Below are 16,575 nucleotides of genomic sequence, written 5' to 3'. Positions count from 1 at the left end.
GGTGGCAAGGGGCCTCCAAAAGCATCTGCAGGGTAAATGACCACGGGAAGTGGACGTGCAACTCTCCGTAGTGGCGAGGAGGAGATTTTTGGTTCTTAAATAGTCAAAAACTACTTTAAAGTGTACAGTTGTGTTCAAAATAATAGCAGTGTTTTTAAAAACGTGAGTAAAGCTCAAAATCCTTATAACATTTTTATTTCCATTCATTGGGAACACATATTTTTTACATCAAGACATGAAGAAAAAGTATCAATATTTTAATTACTTTACATAAAAAATAAGGAAAAAAATGATATTGGGCTGTTAAAAAAAATAGCAGTGTCTGCATTTTTCATTACAAACTCAAATATTTACTAAGTAAAACGAAAAAAACTTTGCGATTTAGCATTCCTGTCAATCACTAAACTAATATTTAGTTGTATAACCACTGTTTTTGAGTACTGCTTCACATCTATGCTGCATGTCCTGTCGACCAAATTCTGGCACCTGTAAACAGGTATTCCAGCTCAGGATGATTTGACAGCCTTCCACAATTCCTTTGCATTTCTTGGTTTTGCCTCAAAAACTGCATTTTTGATGTCATCCCACAAGTCTTCTATTGGATTAAAGTTTGGGGATTGGGCTGGCCACTCCATAACCTTAATTTTGTTGATCTGGAACCAAGATGCTGCTCGCTTACTGGTGTGTTTGGGTCGTTGTCTTGTTGAAACACCCATTTCAAGGGCATTTCCTCTTCAGCATAAGGTAGCATGACCTCTTCAAGTATTTTGATATAAACAAATTGATCCATGATCCCTGGTATGCGATAAATAGGCCCAACACCATAGTAAGAGAAACAGCCCCATATCATGATGCTTGCACCACCAGGCTTCACGCTCTTCAGAGTGCACTGTGGCTTGAATTCAGTGTGTGGGGGTCGTCTGCGGCCCTTGGACCCAAAAAGAACAATCTTACTTTCATCAGTCCACAAAATGTTTCTCCATTTCTCTTTAGGCCAGCTGATATGTTCTTTGGCAAATTGTATCCTCTTCAGCACGTCTTTTTTGAACAGTGGGACTTTGCGGGGGCTTCTTGCCGATAGACTACCCTCACACAAGTGCCTTTTAATTGTCACAGTCCTCACAGGTAACTTTAGACCATCTCTGATCTTCCTAGAGCTGATCATTGGCTGAGTCTGCCATTCGGGCTATTGTTTGATCCGTTCAAATGGTAGTCTTCTGTTTTCTTCCACGTCTCTCTGGTTTGGCTTTCCATTTTAAAGCAATGAAGATCATTTTAGCTGAGCAGCCTATCATTTTCTGCAATTCTTTATACATTTTCCCCTCTCCAATCAACTATTTAATTAAAGCACGCAGTTCTTCTGAACAATGTCTGGTACAACCCATCTTTCTCAGGTTTTCAGAGAGAATTGCGTGTACAACATGTGCTGGCTTCATCCTCAAATAAGGGCCATCTAAATGACATTTGTTTCTTCACATATTGATTGACCTCACTGATTGAATTCCACACGACTATTATTTTGAACACACCCCTTTCACTTAATTATTCAATTACACAGACTCAGGAGCATTTATATCATGAATGGGTGGTCTGTTAGTTTCTCTGACTCTATAATACCTACTGATAAAACATTTGCCACGTAATACTATGATTTATAACAAAAACAATGATGAGTCATGTTGGACTGCTATTATTTTGAACACAACTGTATATGTCAATAAAATGTTGAATTTCAATCTACTTCTTTATATTGAATAGGCCTGTAGGCTATGAGGGTTACAAAACAAAACAGTCAGTTCTTTTTTTGTTGTTGTTAAAAATTTGTGTAGGTTGTAGTAGGTCCCTTTCTCTTCTGGACATTGGAGACTTTGCAGGTTAAATTATTTTAAGGCAGTTTGGTTTATTATTGCACAACTGAATGTTTAATATTTAGATTTGATTGTAAAAAGCGTCAGTCAACTTGAGTGTCGGAAAGGGCTCTATAAATAAAGATTGACTGAAAAAACAACGACAACAAAAAAACTTGATAGCAAACTTCTGGAATTTACTTCTTTTTTTGTACAGCCCAAGTCAAAAACATGTTTACTTAAAAACTGAAGAAACACTAATGATTGATCAAAGTTTAATAGAAATGCATTGTATTGAGACGTATTGGTACTTAAAAACTCTTACAATATTGTACTTGAAGATATTTTGAGGACATGCAAGATAATTTTCTGAAAAATGTCTACTCGAGTGTTACACACAAAAGACAAATAAACTTAAACACTTACAACATGAAAATCTACCACTTGCTTCGGTGCAATGCAGCTATGAAGAGAATCAGTCCAAATCAACACCAGCTTTTCTTGTAGTTCAGAAGAAAAGCCTTTACATCATGCAGTGTGTTGTAAAAGTGTAGAAGCAGCTGACTGTGACTCTCACAGAGTTGTTTTTCTGTTATGGTTCAAAATCAGATACAAGAGCTGATCTGGGCCAAACATCTGTATTTGGAATCATCAACAGCAAACTCCAAAACAGAGATATTTTTCTTTAAAATATCTCATGAACACAATCAATAATCCTTCAGTCACACTCTGTTCTGTGAGTTCTCATATGAATATTCAAATGATGTCTCTGTATAAACCCTTTATTACAAATGGAAAATCTGTAGGGTCGTTCACCTGTGCGTTCTCATATGCATATTTAGTCTACATTTGTGAGAAAATGCCTTCTCACACATTGAACAACTGTAAGGTCTCTCACCTGTGTGGGTTCTCTCATGTACATCCAGAATATCTTTGCGGGAAAATGTCTTTTCACACGTTAAACACCTGTAAGGTCGTTCACCTGTGTGCGTTCTCACATGTTTATTTAGATCACCCTTTTGAGAAAATGATTTCTCACAAAATAAACAGATGTATGGTTTTTCACGCAGGTGTCTCTTAACATGTAGAGCTAGATCACCATTTGTTGTAAAGGATCTCTTGCACATTGAACAGCTGAATGGTTTCTCTGAGTGTATCTTTTCATGTTGATCTAAATAAGCTTTTTGGTTAAATGTTTTGTCACAGGTTGAACAGCTGAATGGTTTCTCTCCTGTGTGAATGATAATGTGTTTTTGTAACTGCCACTTAGTCCCAAACCTCTTTTGACACATAGAGCACTGGTGCTTCTTGTCCTCAGCTCCTTCTGCTGTTCCTGACATGTCTGCATTGTTCACAGTGGCACTGGTCTCTGATGCAGACTTGTATTTGGGGGATAGACCAAAGTACTGGACTTGGCTGTCGTGGTCTCCATCAGCGTCTGTCTCCATCTGTGCAGTTGAACAGTTGAATGGAGCTCTCCAGTCTTCATCATCAGTGTCAGAGGAGTATAAATGTGTCTCTGCACTGATGTCCTCTCCCTGTGTTTCCTCTCTGAGCTCAGTTTGTCTTTGTTGAAGCAGTGAGGACTCTTCTGTCTTCACACAAACAGCACTGGACTCTGGGACGCCCACTGACACCTGGGGTGGGGGAGATTGACACAAAATATTAATATTACTATATTAATATTTTGACTCTCCTGAAAGTAATGAGAATATATATTGATTTCAAATCAGAAATGTGCTAAATGTTTGTGTTTTCATCTTGGTTAAGGTCTCTTGTAAATGTTGTTATACATGTATCAATCTCAAGTCACCAAGTAATCTTTATTCTCTGTATTAGATAATGCCCCGTCTCCCTCACGATATTGGTGTTTTTCAGATTATAGAATGTGATGTGACAGTTTTCTCTATTGATTACATTGCACTTTGCCATTAAAAACATCCAAAAGGCAAATTCACAAATGCTGAACCTGATCATTTCTATTAGTGACTGGACCAAAGAACTGACTGAATTACAACAACAATCTGCATTAGTACAATAGGGTCATTCCACGCCCTTTCATCAAATTTCCAGAAAATCTCAAGCATCATGTGTTTTAAAAATTTTTTAAAAAATTACCAGCTGGTCCCTTACTATCATGTACCAATCCTGTGAAACTTTTGTCATTTTCGATCAATACTTTTTAAGTTACAGCTCATTTTATGAGGGGAGTATGTGTCAATTTACGGGCCCAAAATCGCATCATTTGTTCTCGGCCGTTTTCACAGGTCGATATCTCCGTAAGTATCACACATAGAGGGCTGAAATTTTGTAGGCTTGTGCTCCTCTACTCTGTGTTCAAATAACATCTATCGAAGGTTTGGTATCTCAACTCATTTTCATTTTATATGAACTTAAAAATGAAAAACAAAAAACTCGTACATTTCCGTGGCGTACCATTTTTAGCTCCTTTTTAAACCTACTTGTAGGTGTAGTAAACCCTTAAAATTTATTGAGAATCAAGATATGTACTAGGACAGTCAAAAAAAAAAATCACCAAATGTTGAAAATTTGAAATAGGTCATGTATGAGGGTCCTGTTAAAAACAAGAAAATGCAACATGGTCCGATTTTCACATGTAATTTATGGCATGTGGGTAGTGATAAAACATTTTTAAATAATTTTCGTTTGAAAGACCAGAAAAAGACCTTTCATATGGTACCAAACATATGTATTTTATGAAGCTCCTTCAATTTTTTATTGTATCTTGAACATTCACACTTGACACAATGACACAAGTATACAGTGACCATGTACTATGTTTTTATTCCAGCAGCTAAAGCTCCCAAACATGAAGAATGAACAAGAATGAATCAACAGGATGTGTTACAAGATATCTAAAAACCCAGAACACAGAACATGTATGTTTTATTCGTCATCAGTATCAGTAGGCACATCTTCATAAACCCGCAGTCGGTCTCGAAGCTTTTCGATTTTCATGGACAGTCCCCACAAGCTTGACCACCAGAATTCTCCTCAACCTGTGGAGGCTTTTTCATCGCTGGTGGACTGGTTTTAGATGGTTCAGTTGACCATGTTGACTGTGGTGTGGCCTTGTAACTTGAATCAGGCTCTTTGTCATCTGTGCACTTTATTAATTTCTTGGGAGTAGTCTTTTGGTCTCATGGTGATCCAAACATGTACTGGCTCTCTTAAAATATATATATTTTTAAAAACCCTTCAAAACAAATGTGCATTTGAAACTATATAGGTCCACCCCGGAATAAAGATGAATATGATTTTTTATATGTGATAAATTCCCACAAATCCTGCAATTTCCCTTAAATAGACAACCTTAACAATTTCCATTTAAGGCTCCATAAGACGTTCTTTACCTGCTCAGGCGATCTGAACATGATAGGGAACTGTGTCCTCACTTGGCTGCTTCTGGATGTTTGAGTTCCTTGTGCATCTAAATCTATTGTAACATTTGCATAATCTTGAACATCAATGTGCTGTCCACAACTAACGGAAGACAATATCATATTGTTGAACATGACTGAATTGTTTCTTTAATATGAGAATAATCTACAGCTGTTTTCGTGGATGTCAGATAACTTGTCACAGATACCCTGTCAGATCAAAATTTTTATCAAACCTTTTGATTCAGTCTTTAAATGTTTAGTGACCTTAGTTGCTGGAATAAAACATAGTACATGGTCACTGTATACTCGAGTCATTGTGTCTTGCACTGTGACCGAAACCTCAAAAACACAAATGTTCAAGATACAATTAAAAATTGAAGGAGCTTCATAAATACATATGTTTGGTACCATATGAAAGGTCTTTTTCTGGTCTTTCAAATAAAAATTATTCCAAATGTTTTAATCACTAATCACATGCACATACATTACATGTGAAAATCAGACCATGTTGCATTTTTTTGTTTTTAACAGGACCCTCACACATGACTTTTTCAAATTTTCAACATTTGGTGATTTCGTTTAACAGTCCTAGTACATATTTTGATTCTCAAAAAAATTTAAGGGTCTCCTACAGCTACAAGTAGGTTTAAAAAGGGGCTAAAAATGGTACGCCATACAAATTAATTAGTTTTTTTTTTTTTTCCATTTTTAATTTCATATAAAATGACAATGAGTTGCGATACCAAACCTTCGATAAATGTTCTTTGAACACAGAGTAGAGGAGCACAAGCCTACAAAATGTCAGCCCTCTATGTGTGATACTTACGGAGATATCGACCTGTGAAAACGGCCGAGAAAAAATGATGCAATTTTTGGCCTATAAATTGACACATACTCCCCTCATAAAATGAGCTGTATCTTAAAAAGTATTTGATCGAAAATCACTAAAAGTTTACAGGGTTGGTACATTATAGTAAGGGACTATTTGGTATTTTTTTCAAAATTGTTTGCGATCAAAGTGTGTGGGCCATTTGTTGAAATGGCGTAGAATGACCCAGTACTGATGTTACCTGCCCCCCATCTGTATTAAATAATATTGGCCTGTAGAAAGTTGTGATGTCTGACACCCAGAAATAAAAAGACACAGCTCCCAAATCAGGGCTGGGCGATATGGATAAAAAATATATATCTCGATATATTTTGCTATATCTCGATATACGATATATATCTCGATATATGTTCAAGAAAAAATAACCCCCTAAAATTGAAAACTTGCAAAAACAAATCTGCCAAATTCCACAAGGTCCTTTTTTTTTAAATTGAAGAGTAAGAGGTCGACAGTTCATATAGGAACATTTAAGATTACAAAAAAACCCTAATTACATAAATAATAATTTAACTATAAAATAAAAGAAATAATACATATTTCCTTCTTTTCATTCATAAATAAACCAACTCAACACAAGCTCATCTTTGCATTAACTCTGTTATCCAAACCAGAACCATAACCATGAGCTCATTTAGCAGAAGAAGCTCAGGATGCTCCTTATTTCAATAGATCCATGTTATTATCCAGCAGTAAAGAGCTCTGAGTTTTCCCACAATCCACTGCAGATCAAACCCAACGTTTCCAAACACTATTGTACAAGTGACACTGCAGCAGATTATTCATTAAAATCTTCTGCATAAATAAACTTTACATTGCTAAACTTTACAATATATAAAGCATAACGACTCTAGAGCCACATCAGCCCGTTTGCGATAATAATGTGTTTAATGCAGTTTTGCGCACGTGTGTTTACATTTTACAGAAACGAAACTTAAGCACATGGCTCATTTGCATAAACAGCGCACTTCTCACGCAGCTCAACTCGTTCAGCTTCTTTCGGGCTAAAGGACGCGACTCGGTGGAATATGAGGATGTGCTGCTGATGGTTTTGTCTGTAAATGGTGGAAAATGTTCGTGGTGCTTGAAGTTTTTCACTAGCACCAACTTTCGGCATTCACGGCGGTAGTGAGGAGTGAAGGAGACGCAAGCGAACAAAATCAGGGAGGCGGGGGCGACGAGAGAGAAGATAAACAAGCGAAGCGGCAAAATCAGAATTGAATATAAGCATTATATCGATATATATGATGTGTCAGAATTCATATCGAGTTTTAAAACTATCTCGATATATTTAAAATATCGATATATCGCCCACCCCTATCCCAAATGAATATTTTCTGTTTAAGATAAACTGAAACTGGATATGGAAACGAGCCATTACAGTTTGATGGTACAAACATTTTTTTCATGCTTATTGTAACAGTATAAATAATTAAAGCTGCAAGCGGTGTCGAATGGCCCTCGGCCGTCGCACACGCCATGCCCCGCAAACTCTGTGCCCCACAAACGGGGTGCTCTGCAAAGGCCAAGCCCCACAGTAACACTAATAACCATAAATCCCAACCACAAGTCTAACCCCTAGCCCCAATCCTAACGTTAGGCAAAACCCTACTCGTAACACTAACCATAGCCCCAACCCCAAATCTAACCCTAGCCCTTACCCTAACCCTAAACCCTTACCTAATCCTGCCATTTTTCTAAATTTGTGTGCCAAACCATTGTCCACCAGAAAATTTAGATAGTGTGCTTTTAAATTATTATTTTTTTAGGGGTCTTTGCACCCCATGCTGGCCAACCGTGAAAAATGCCCCATATCAGTAATATATGTTTTTGCTTCTAGTTGTTCATAGAATTGAATTCCCAAATTTGGTACAATTCTGATAATGTTGACTTTTCATGTCTATGGTAGGGGGCGCTATAGTGTTCACTTTTCATATTCTTTATAGTGTATTATATTCAGGCTGAGATCATACATTAGTGATTCAAATTTCAGCATGATCGGACTAAGCCTGTGTGTGCAATACTATTTTCAATATTTTTGGGGGGAGTCTATGCGCCCCTGCTGGTCAACAGTGGAAAAATTCTCCATGTCCATAATATTTTTTGTTTGTTTGTAATCACGCATAGAATTTAATTCCCAAATTTGGTGCAGATCTGACAATGTTGACGTTTCATGTCTATGCTAGGGGGCGCTATAGTGTTCACTTTTCATATGTTTTATAGTGTATTATATTCAGACTGATATCACGCATTAGTGATTAAAATTTAAAATCGGACTAAGTCTGTGCGAACAGGAGCAAATAATGTCATCTCGAAATTAGTCAAAATTTTGATTGAAATTTGTGGCCTCGCCGCACGTAAACCGTGACAGTTACCAAAATAAATCAGCTAACTTTAGATGTTCCACTTGTCTAGATGATGTACGGTGATTTTCAGGCCTGTGGGTGAAGCGCCTTCAGAGGAGTTCGTTCGAACGCAACGTCAACGAAAACGCGGACTCAAATTTCAATCCAAGATGGCCGCCTTCTGGTTTGACAGGGGGCGTGGCCATAATAACATTTTTTTTGTTTGCCTTCACGTGACGAATGTGTTTACTGAATTTCGTGGCTCTACGACAAAGTTGACCGGGACATCTCCCATAGCAGCAAAATTTTTGAGTTTTCCAGGTGGCGCTGTGTCGCCATTTTTTTTATGCCCGTGCATGAAACCTATATTTTATCAAATTTTCCGCCACTTCTGAATATTGTGCCAAGTTTGGTGAGTTTTTGAACGTGTTTAAGGGGTCAAATTAGAGCTCAAAGAGCAGAATAATAATAAAAATAAAATAATAATAATTCAAGCAAAAACAATATATCCGAAAATTATAGAACACATATTATACATTTTTTGAAAGCTCTTGACCTTCCCCACGTCACCGTGGGGTCATTACTGAGTGACGAGCGCGTCTGCACCATCTCATCGGGGTCGTCCCCTGACCTCCCATTGACTTCCATTCATTTTAGCAGTAGTAAATTTGGCTCAGGCCTTGGACGTGGGTTACTGGGATACTGCTGTTCGTGCCGGGGGCGACCGAGGACAATGTTGCATGGCGTCCTGTTCCATTCGGACATGCGCACGTCGCTCCCCATTCGCTCCGCATAGCGGAAGCAATAGGCCCTACGCCCTGTCGGGGCTCGGGCCTAAATATATGACATGAAATATTGATACAGAAGCTGCGCCCCTCCAACCTTAGATTGTCTGTTTTCATCCTGTCTTCATCTTAGACATAAATAAATCTCACCTGAACTAGGAGCGTGTGTTCCTCCTGTTTGACGCTCGGCTCCTCTGGCTCCTCTGGCTCATGTGGCTCCTCTTTAATCCGTGGAGTGTGTGGAGGGTCCTGGTTCAGACCGGGGCCAGGACTCTTTGAGGGGCTCAGTATCGAGTCCAGGAGCTCCTGTTTCCTCTGGTTCTCCTCTTTGGAGCGACACACTTCCTCCTCATACTCCGCTATCGTTCTTTCAAACAGCGCAAAGATCTCTTCAGCAGCCGCAGTCAGCCGCTCATTCACCAAAGCTCTCAGTGTTTGGCTTTTGGACATTTTAACAAACTGCTTTTAGCTTTAGCTCCGAGCTAACCGCACACGAGGGTCGGCGGTCTGCTTCCTGCTTTGTGTGCAGCAGAGTAGGCACGGTGAGTGCATTACTGCCCCCACTGGTCAGGATGTTAAACTCCTAAAATGCTCATCACGGTGGCTCCTCCTCAGGCTTTATACCATCCTAATACCGCTGAATTTCTCGTTTATTCACAACAGTTACCATGACGCTTCCAGGTAAGAACTCTGTGGTCAAACCTAAGGGATCATTCTGGTAGCAAGGGGCCTCCAAAAGCATCTGCAGGGTAAATGACCGCGGGAAGTGGAGGTGCAGCTCCCCCTAGTGGCGACATGTCAATAAAAATGTTCAATATCAATTTACTTCTTTATATTAAATAGGCCTATAGGCTATGGGGGTTAAAAACAAACAAATAAACAAACAAACAAACAAAAAAAAAAAAAAAAAACACTCTCACAGCACCCCCTGTTAAAAATTCGTGTAGGTTGTAGTAGGTCTCCCCTTCTCTTCTGGACATCTGAGACTTTGCAGGTTAAATGATTTGAATGCAGTTTGGTTTATTGTTTCACTACTGAATGTTTAAAATTTAGATTTTATTGTAAAAAGCCTCAGTCAACTTGAGTGTTGGAAAGGGCTCTATAAATAAAGATTGACTGAAAAAAACGACAACAAAAAAACTTGATAGCAAACTTCAGGAATTTTTTTGTACAGCCCAAGTCAAAACCATTTTTACTTAAAAACTTAAGAAACAGTAATGATTGATCAAAGTTTAATAGAAATGCATTGTATTGAGACGTATTGGTACTTAAAAACTCAATACTTGAAGATCTTTTAAGGACATTCTAGCTAATTTTCTGAAAAATGTCTACTCGAGTGTTACACACAAAAAACAAATAAACTGAAACACTTAAAACATGAAAATCTGCCACTTGCTTCGGTATAATGCAGCTATGAAGAGAATCAGTCCAAATCAACACCAGCTTTTCTTGTAGTTCAGGAGAAAAGCCTTTACATCATGCAGTGTGTTGTAAAAGTGTAGAAGCAGCTGACTGTGACTCTCACAGAGTTGTTTCTCTGTTATGGTTCAAAATCAGATACAAGAGCTGATCTGGTCCAAACATCTGTATTTTGAGTCTTCAGCAGCAAACTCCAAAACAGAATTTAGGCTCTTTAAAATATCTCATGAACACAATCAATAATCCTTCAGTCACAATCTGTTCTGTGAGTTCTCATATGAATATTCAAATGATGTCTCTGCATAAACCCTTTATTACAAATGGCACACCTGTAGGGTCGTTCACCTGTGCGTTCTCATATGCATATTTAGTCTGCACTTGTGAGAAAATGACTTCTCACACACTGAACAACTATAAGGTCTCTCACCTGTGTGGGTTCTCTCATGTACATCCAGAATATCTTTGCGGGAAAATGTCTTTTCACACGTTGAACACCTGTAAGGTCGTTCACCTGTGTGCGTTCTCACATGTTTATTTAGATCACCCTTTTGAGAAAATGACCTCTCACACATTAAACAGCTGTATGGTTTTTCACCCAGGTGTATCTTAACATGTAGAGCTAGATCACCTTTTGTTGTAAATGATCTCTTGCACATTGAACAGCTGAATGGTTTCTTTGTGTGTATCTTTTCATGTTGATCTAAATAAGCTTTTTGGTTAAATGTTTTGTCACAGGTTGAACAGCTGAATGGTTTCTCTCCTGGGTGAATTACAATGTGTTTTTGTAACAGCCAATTAGTCCCAAACCTTTTTTGACACACAGAGCACTGGTGTTTCTTGTCCTCAGCTCTTTCTGCTGGTCCTGACATGTCTGCATTGTTCACAGTGGCACTGGTCTCTGGTGCAGACTTGTATTTGGGGGATAGACCAGAGTTCTGGACTTGGTTGTCGTGGTCTCCATCAGCGTCTGTCTCCATTTGTGCAGTTGAACAGCTGAGTGGAGCTCTCCAGTCTTCATTATCAGTGTCAGAGGAGTGCTCTGTGTCTCCCTCAGTCTCTGAGTGTAAATGTGTCTCTGCGCTAATGTTCTCTCCCTGTGTTTCTTCTCTGAGCTCAGTTTGTCTTTGTTGAAGCAGTGAGGACTCTTCTGTCTTCACACAAACGGCACTGGACTCTGGGACGCCCACTGACACCTGAGGTGGGGGAGATTGACACAAAATATTAATATTAATATATTAATATATTAATATATTAATATTTTGACTCTCCTGAAAGTAATCAGAATATATATTGATTTCAAATCAGAAATGTGCTAAATGTTTGTGTTTTCATCTTGATTAAGGTCTGTTGTAAATGTTGTTATACATGTATCAGTCTCAAGTCACCAAGTAATCTATTCTCTGTATTAGATAATGCCCCGTCTCCCTCACGATATTGGTGTTTTTCAGATTATAGAATGTGATAACAGTTTTCTCTATTGATTACATTGCACTTCGCCATTAAAAACATCCAAAAGGCAAATTCACAAATGCTGAACCTGATCATTTCTATTAGTGACTGGACCAAAGAACTGACTGAATTACAACAACAATCTGCATTAGTACAATAGGGTCATTCCACGCCATTTAATCAAATTTCCAGAAAATCTCAAGCATCATGTGTTTAAAAAAAAAAAAAAAAAAATACCAGCTGGTCCCTTACCATCATGTACCAATCCTGTGAAATTTATGTCATTTTCGATCAATGCTTTTTAAGTTACAGCTCATTTTATGAGGGGAGTATGTGTCAATTTACGGGCCAAAAATCGCGTCATTTGTTCTCGGCCGTATTCACAGATTGATATCTCCGTAAGTATCACACATAGAGGGCTGAAATTTTGTAGGCTTGTGCTCCTCTACTCTGTGTTCAAATAACATCTATCGAAGGTTTGGTATCTCAACTTATTGTCATTTTATATGAACTTAAAATGAGAAAAAAAACAAAAAACGTGTTCATTTCCCTGGCGTACCATTTTTAGCCCCTTTTAAAACCTACTTGTAGGTGTAGTAAACCCTTAAAGTTTATTGAGAATCAAGATATGTACTAGGACTGTCAAAAAAAAAAATCACCAAATGTTGAAAATTTTAAATAAGTCATGTGTGAGGGTAGGGATGGGCATTCGTTGAAATTTTCTTAATCGATCGTCGGAAGTATTAACGATCGATTATCAATTAATCATTAACGTTTTTATATTAAAATGATCATCATTATTATTACTATCTGCACTACTAATCTGCATAAATAAATTCAACTTTACGACATATAAACCGTAACCACTCTAGAGCCACATCAGCCCGTTTATTATAATGTGTTTAATTCAGTTTTGCGCAACTCTCACAGAAACGAAACTTAAATCCGCATCGCTAATTTGCATAAACTAAGCGAAGATAAAACTACAGCTCTTGTGTCACTGATGCGGTCAACTTCTGTCGGATTAAAAGACATGACTCAGTGGAATACAGGTTAGTGTGACCATATTTGCGTTTGTCAAAACCAGGACACAGTACGGGGGGAGGGACGTGGGGACTCGTCATCGACATTGCGCGACTCTCACCTGGCAAAACTTTTTCCCACTGGACACCGAAACATATGTGCTGCTTTATACACTGTGCACATGGCCTCACACTTGTCCCGACCGGAACGGAAAGCGTGGAATTTCTTGTACAAGTCGTCGTTAAATACGCATATGCACCTCGGTACGTTGCAGGTGGACTGACTGTTAGTGTTTGTTCGCTCCTTCTGAGTGCAGAGAGCTACTTGTACGGACCTCCGTTTGGTCACGCTACACACAGCAACTTGCATTCGGTTTGTCGATTAACATTAACATAATCGATGAAATTCTTAATGATCAATTATCGATTAATCAACTAATCATGCCCATCCCTATGTGAGGGTCCTGTTAAAAACAAGAAAATGCAATATGGTCCAATTTTACATGTAACTTATGGCATGTGATTAGTGATAAAACATTTTTGAATAATTTTAGTTTGAAAGACCAGAAAAAGACCTTTCATATGGTACCAAACACATGTTTTTTATGAAGCTCTTTCAATTTTTAATTGTATCTTGAACATTCACATTTGACACAATGACACAAGTATACAGTGACCATGTACTATGTTTTATTCCAGCAGCTAAAGCTCCCAAACATGAAGAATGAACAAGAATGAATCAACAGGATGTGTTACAAGATATCTAAAAACCCAGAACACAGAACATGTATGTCTTATTCATCATCAGTATCAGTAGGCACATCTTCATAAACCCGCAGTCGGTCCCGAAGCTTTTGGATTTTCTGGCCGAGGTCACGGCAGCATGGACAGTCCCCACAAGCTTGACCACCAGAATTCTCCTCAACCTGTGGAGGCTTTTTCATCCCTGCTGGACTGGTTTAAGATGGTTCAGTTGACCATGTTGACTGTGGTGTGGCCTTGTAACTTGAATCAGGCTCTTTGTCATCTGTGCACTTCATTAATTTCTTGGGAGTAGTCTTTTGGTCTCATGGTGATCCAAACATGTACTGGCTCTCTTAAAATATATTTAAAAAATACTTCAAAAACAAATGTGCATTTGGAACTATATAGGTCCACCCCAGAATAAAGATGAATATGATTTTTTATATGTGATAAATTCCCATAAATCCTGCAATTTCCCTTAAATAGACAACCTTAACAATTTCCATTTAAGGCTCCATAAGACGTTCTTTACCTGCTCAGGCGATCTGAACATGATAGGGAACTGTGTCCTCACTTGGCTGCTTCTGGATGTTTGAGTTCCTTGTGCATCTAAATCTATTGTAACATTTGCATAGTCTTGAACATCAAAGTGCTGTAAACAACAAACAGAAGACAATATCATATTGTTCAACATGTTTGTTTCTTTAATATGAGAATAATCTACAGCTGTTTTCTTGAATATCAGATAACTTGTCACATCAAAATTTTTATCAAACTATTTGATTCAGTCTTTAAGTCTTTAACTGCTGGAATAAAACATAGTGCATGGTCACTGTATACTCGAGTCATTGTGTCAAATGGGAATGGTCAAGATACAATTAAAAATGGAAGGAGCTTCATAAAACACATATGTTTTTTTTAATCACTACCCACATGTCATAAATTACATGTGAAAATTGGACCATGTTGCATTTTCTTGTTTTTAACAGGATCCTCACACATAACCTATTTTAAATTTTCAACATTTGGTGATTTGGTGAACAGTCCTAGTACAAATCTTGATTCCCAAAAAAATTTAAGGGTCTCCTACACCTACAAGTAGGTTTAAAAAGGGGCTAAAAATGGTACGCCACGGAAATTAACAAGTTTTTTTTTTTTTTTTTTTCATTTTTAAGTTCATATAAAATGACAATGAGTTCAGATACCAAACTTTTGATAGATGTTATTTGAACACAGAGTAGAGGAGCACAAGCCTACAAAATTTCAGCGCTCTATGTGTCATACTTACGGAGATATCGACCTGTGAAAACGGTCGAGAACAAATGACGCGATTTTTGGCCCGTAAATTGACACATACTCCCCTCATAAAATGAGCTGTATCTTAAAAAGTTTTGATCGAAAATCACTAAAACCTCACAGGGTTGGCACAGGATAGGAAGGGACTATTTACTAATTTTTTCAAAAAAATTTTGAGATCGAAGTGCGTGGGCCATTTGTTGAAATGTCATGGAATGACTCAATACTGATGTTACCTGCCCCCCATCTTTATTAAATAATATTGGCCTGTAGAAAGTTGTAATCTCGTCTGAAACCCAGAAATAAAAAGGCACAGCTCCCAAATGAATATTTTCTGTTCGAGATAAACTGAAACTAGAGATAGAAACGCGCTATTACAGTTTAATGGTACAAACATTTGTTTTCATGTTTATTGTAACAGCATAAATAAATATATGACATGAAATATTGATACAGAAGCTGCGTCCCTCCAACCTTAGATTGTCTGTTTTCATCCTGTCTTCATCTTGGACATAAATAAATCTCACCTGCACGAGGAGCGTGTGTTCCTTCTGTTTGACGCTCGGCTCCTCTGGCTCCTCTGGCTCCTGTGGCTCCTCTTTAATCCGTGGAGTGTGTGGAGGGTCCTGGTTCAGACCGGGGCCAGGACTCTTTGAGGGGCTCAGTATCGAGTCCAGGAGCTCCTGTTTCCTCTGGTTCTCCTCTTTGGAGCGACACACTTCCTCCTCATACTCCGCTATCGTTCTTTCAAACAGCGCAAAGATCTCTTCAGCAGCCGCAGTCAGCCGCTCATTCACCAAAGCTCTCAGTGTTTGGCTTTTGGACATTTTAACAAATTGTTTTTAGCTTTAGCTCCGAGCTAACCGCACAAGAGGCTCGGCGGTCTGCTTCCTGCTTTGTGTGCAGCAGAGTAGACACGGTCAGTGCTTTACTGCCCCCACTGGTCAGGATGTTAAACTCCTAAAATGCTCATCACAGTGCCTCCTCCTGTCAGCTTCTCGTGGAGGCAGCCTGAACACAGAATCTTAAATAAGAGTCTTGGAGAGTTAAAACAGTTCTCAGACATCTCTTTATTAGTTCAGGCAGGTACAGGTCTCTCCGATTCAAGCTGATTTACATGATTCGCCTACGCGGCGTCTCTTTGCGTCGTCGTCCCTCGACAACGCCTCTCGAAAATGGGGGACCCATTTTCTCAAAGAAAAAAAAAATGTCGGATTTGCTGGCGATTGTTTACCTATTTTTAGATCATAAACTTTTTCTCAGCTCAAAATCCTTCACTTGTCTTAAAAAACGCTTTATAATCGTTAGCTTCGGCTCCACTGTGCTCCGCTCTAGCTTCTCTCGCTCTGATTGGTCAAAGCGATCACGTGATACACGA

At 38.5% G+C, this 16,575-nt stretch overlaps 2 protein-coding genes across 3 annotated transcripts; both read right to left on the bottom strand.

The window, feature by feature from the left end:
• Nucleotides 1-2,105: 2,105 nt before the first annotated feature.
• LOC110159075 (gastrula zinc finger protein XlCGF52.1-like) lies at nt 2,106-9,871 on the bottom strand. Its single transcript, XM_020923634.2, has 2 exons — nt 9,418-9,871; nt 2,106-3,484 (listed from the first exon to the last, which is right to left on the bottom strand). The coding sequence occupies exons 1-2, from the start codon at nt 9,715-9,717 to the stop codon at nt 2,660-2,662; spliced, it is 1,125 nt and encodes a 374-aa protein (XP_020779293.1). The 5' UTR covers nt 9,718-9,871; the 3' UTR covers nt 2,106-2,659.
• A 614-nt stretch (nt 9,872-10,485) lies between these two features.
• LOC110159076 (zinc finger protein 32-like) lies at nt 10,486-16,527 on the bottom strand. Of its 2 annotated transcripts, none has more exons than XM_055163996.1 (3): nt 15,725-16,527; nt 14,434-14,553; nt 10,486-11,879 (listed from the first exon to the last, which is right to left on the bottom strand). In XM_055163996.1, exons 1-3 carry the CDS (start codon nt 16,022-16,024, stop codon nt 11,028-11,030), a joined length of 1,272 nt encoding a protein of 423 aa, XP_055019971.1. In that variant the 5' UTR covers nt 16,025-16,527; the 3' UTR covers nt 10,486-11,027. The 2 variants fall into 2 exon arrangements, with proteins under 2 accessions (XP_055019971.1, XP_055019972.1); XM_055163997.1 differs by lacking the exon at nt 10,486-11,879 and adding an exon at nt 13,826-14,253.
• Nucleotides 16,528-16,575: the final 48 nt, after the last annotated feature.

Source organism: Boleophthalmus pectinirostris, unplaced genomic scaffold, assembly GCF_026225935.1.
Source record: "Boleophthalmus pectinirostris isolate CB_2022bp ecotype Guang Dong unplaced genomic scaffold, ASM2622593v1 HiC_scaffold_6, whole genome shotgun sequence".
NCBI lineage: Eukaryota > Metazoa > Chordata > Actinopteri > Gobiiformes > Gobiidae > Boleophthalmus > Boleophthalmus pectinirostris.
Note: the sequence above shows the minus strand (reverse complement) of the source record. Positions and strands in the feature narration are given on the sequence as shown.

Excerpts from the sequence above, each read along its gene's own strand:
- LOC110159075 (XM_020923634.2), bottom strand. The coding sequence starts at position 9,717 with ATGTCCAAAAGCCAAACACTGAGAGCTTTGGTGAATGAGCGGCTGACT. Across the intron at positions 3,485-9,417 it reads AACACACGCTCCTAGTTCAG|GTGTCAGTGGGCGTCCCAGA; the intron begins GTGAGATTTATT and ends CCCCCACCCCAG.
- LOC110159076 (XM_055163996.1), bottom strand. The coding sequence starts at position 16,024 with ATGTCCAAAAGCCAAACACTGAGAGCTTTGGTGAATGAGCGGCTGACT. Across the intron at positions 14,554-15,724 it reads AACACACGCTCCTCGTGCAG|CACTTTGATGTTCAAGACTA; the intron begins GTGAGATTTATT and ends TGTTGTTTACAG. Across the intron at positions 11,880-14,433 it reads TGTTCAGATCGCCTGAGCAG|GTGTCAGTGGGCGTCCCAGA; the intron begins GTAAAGAACGTC and ends CCCCCACCTCAG.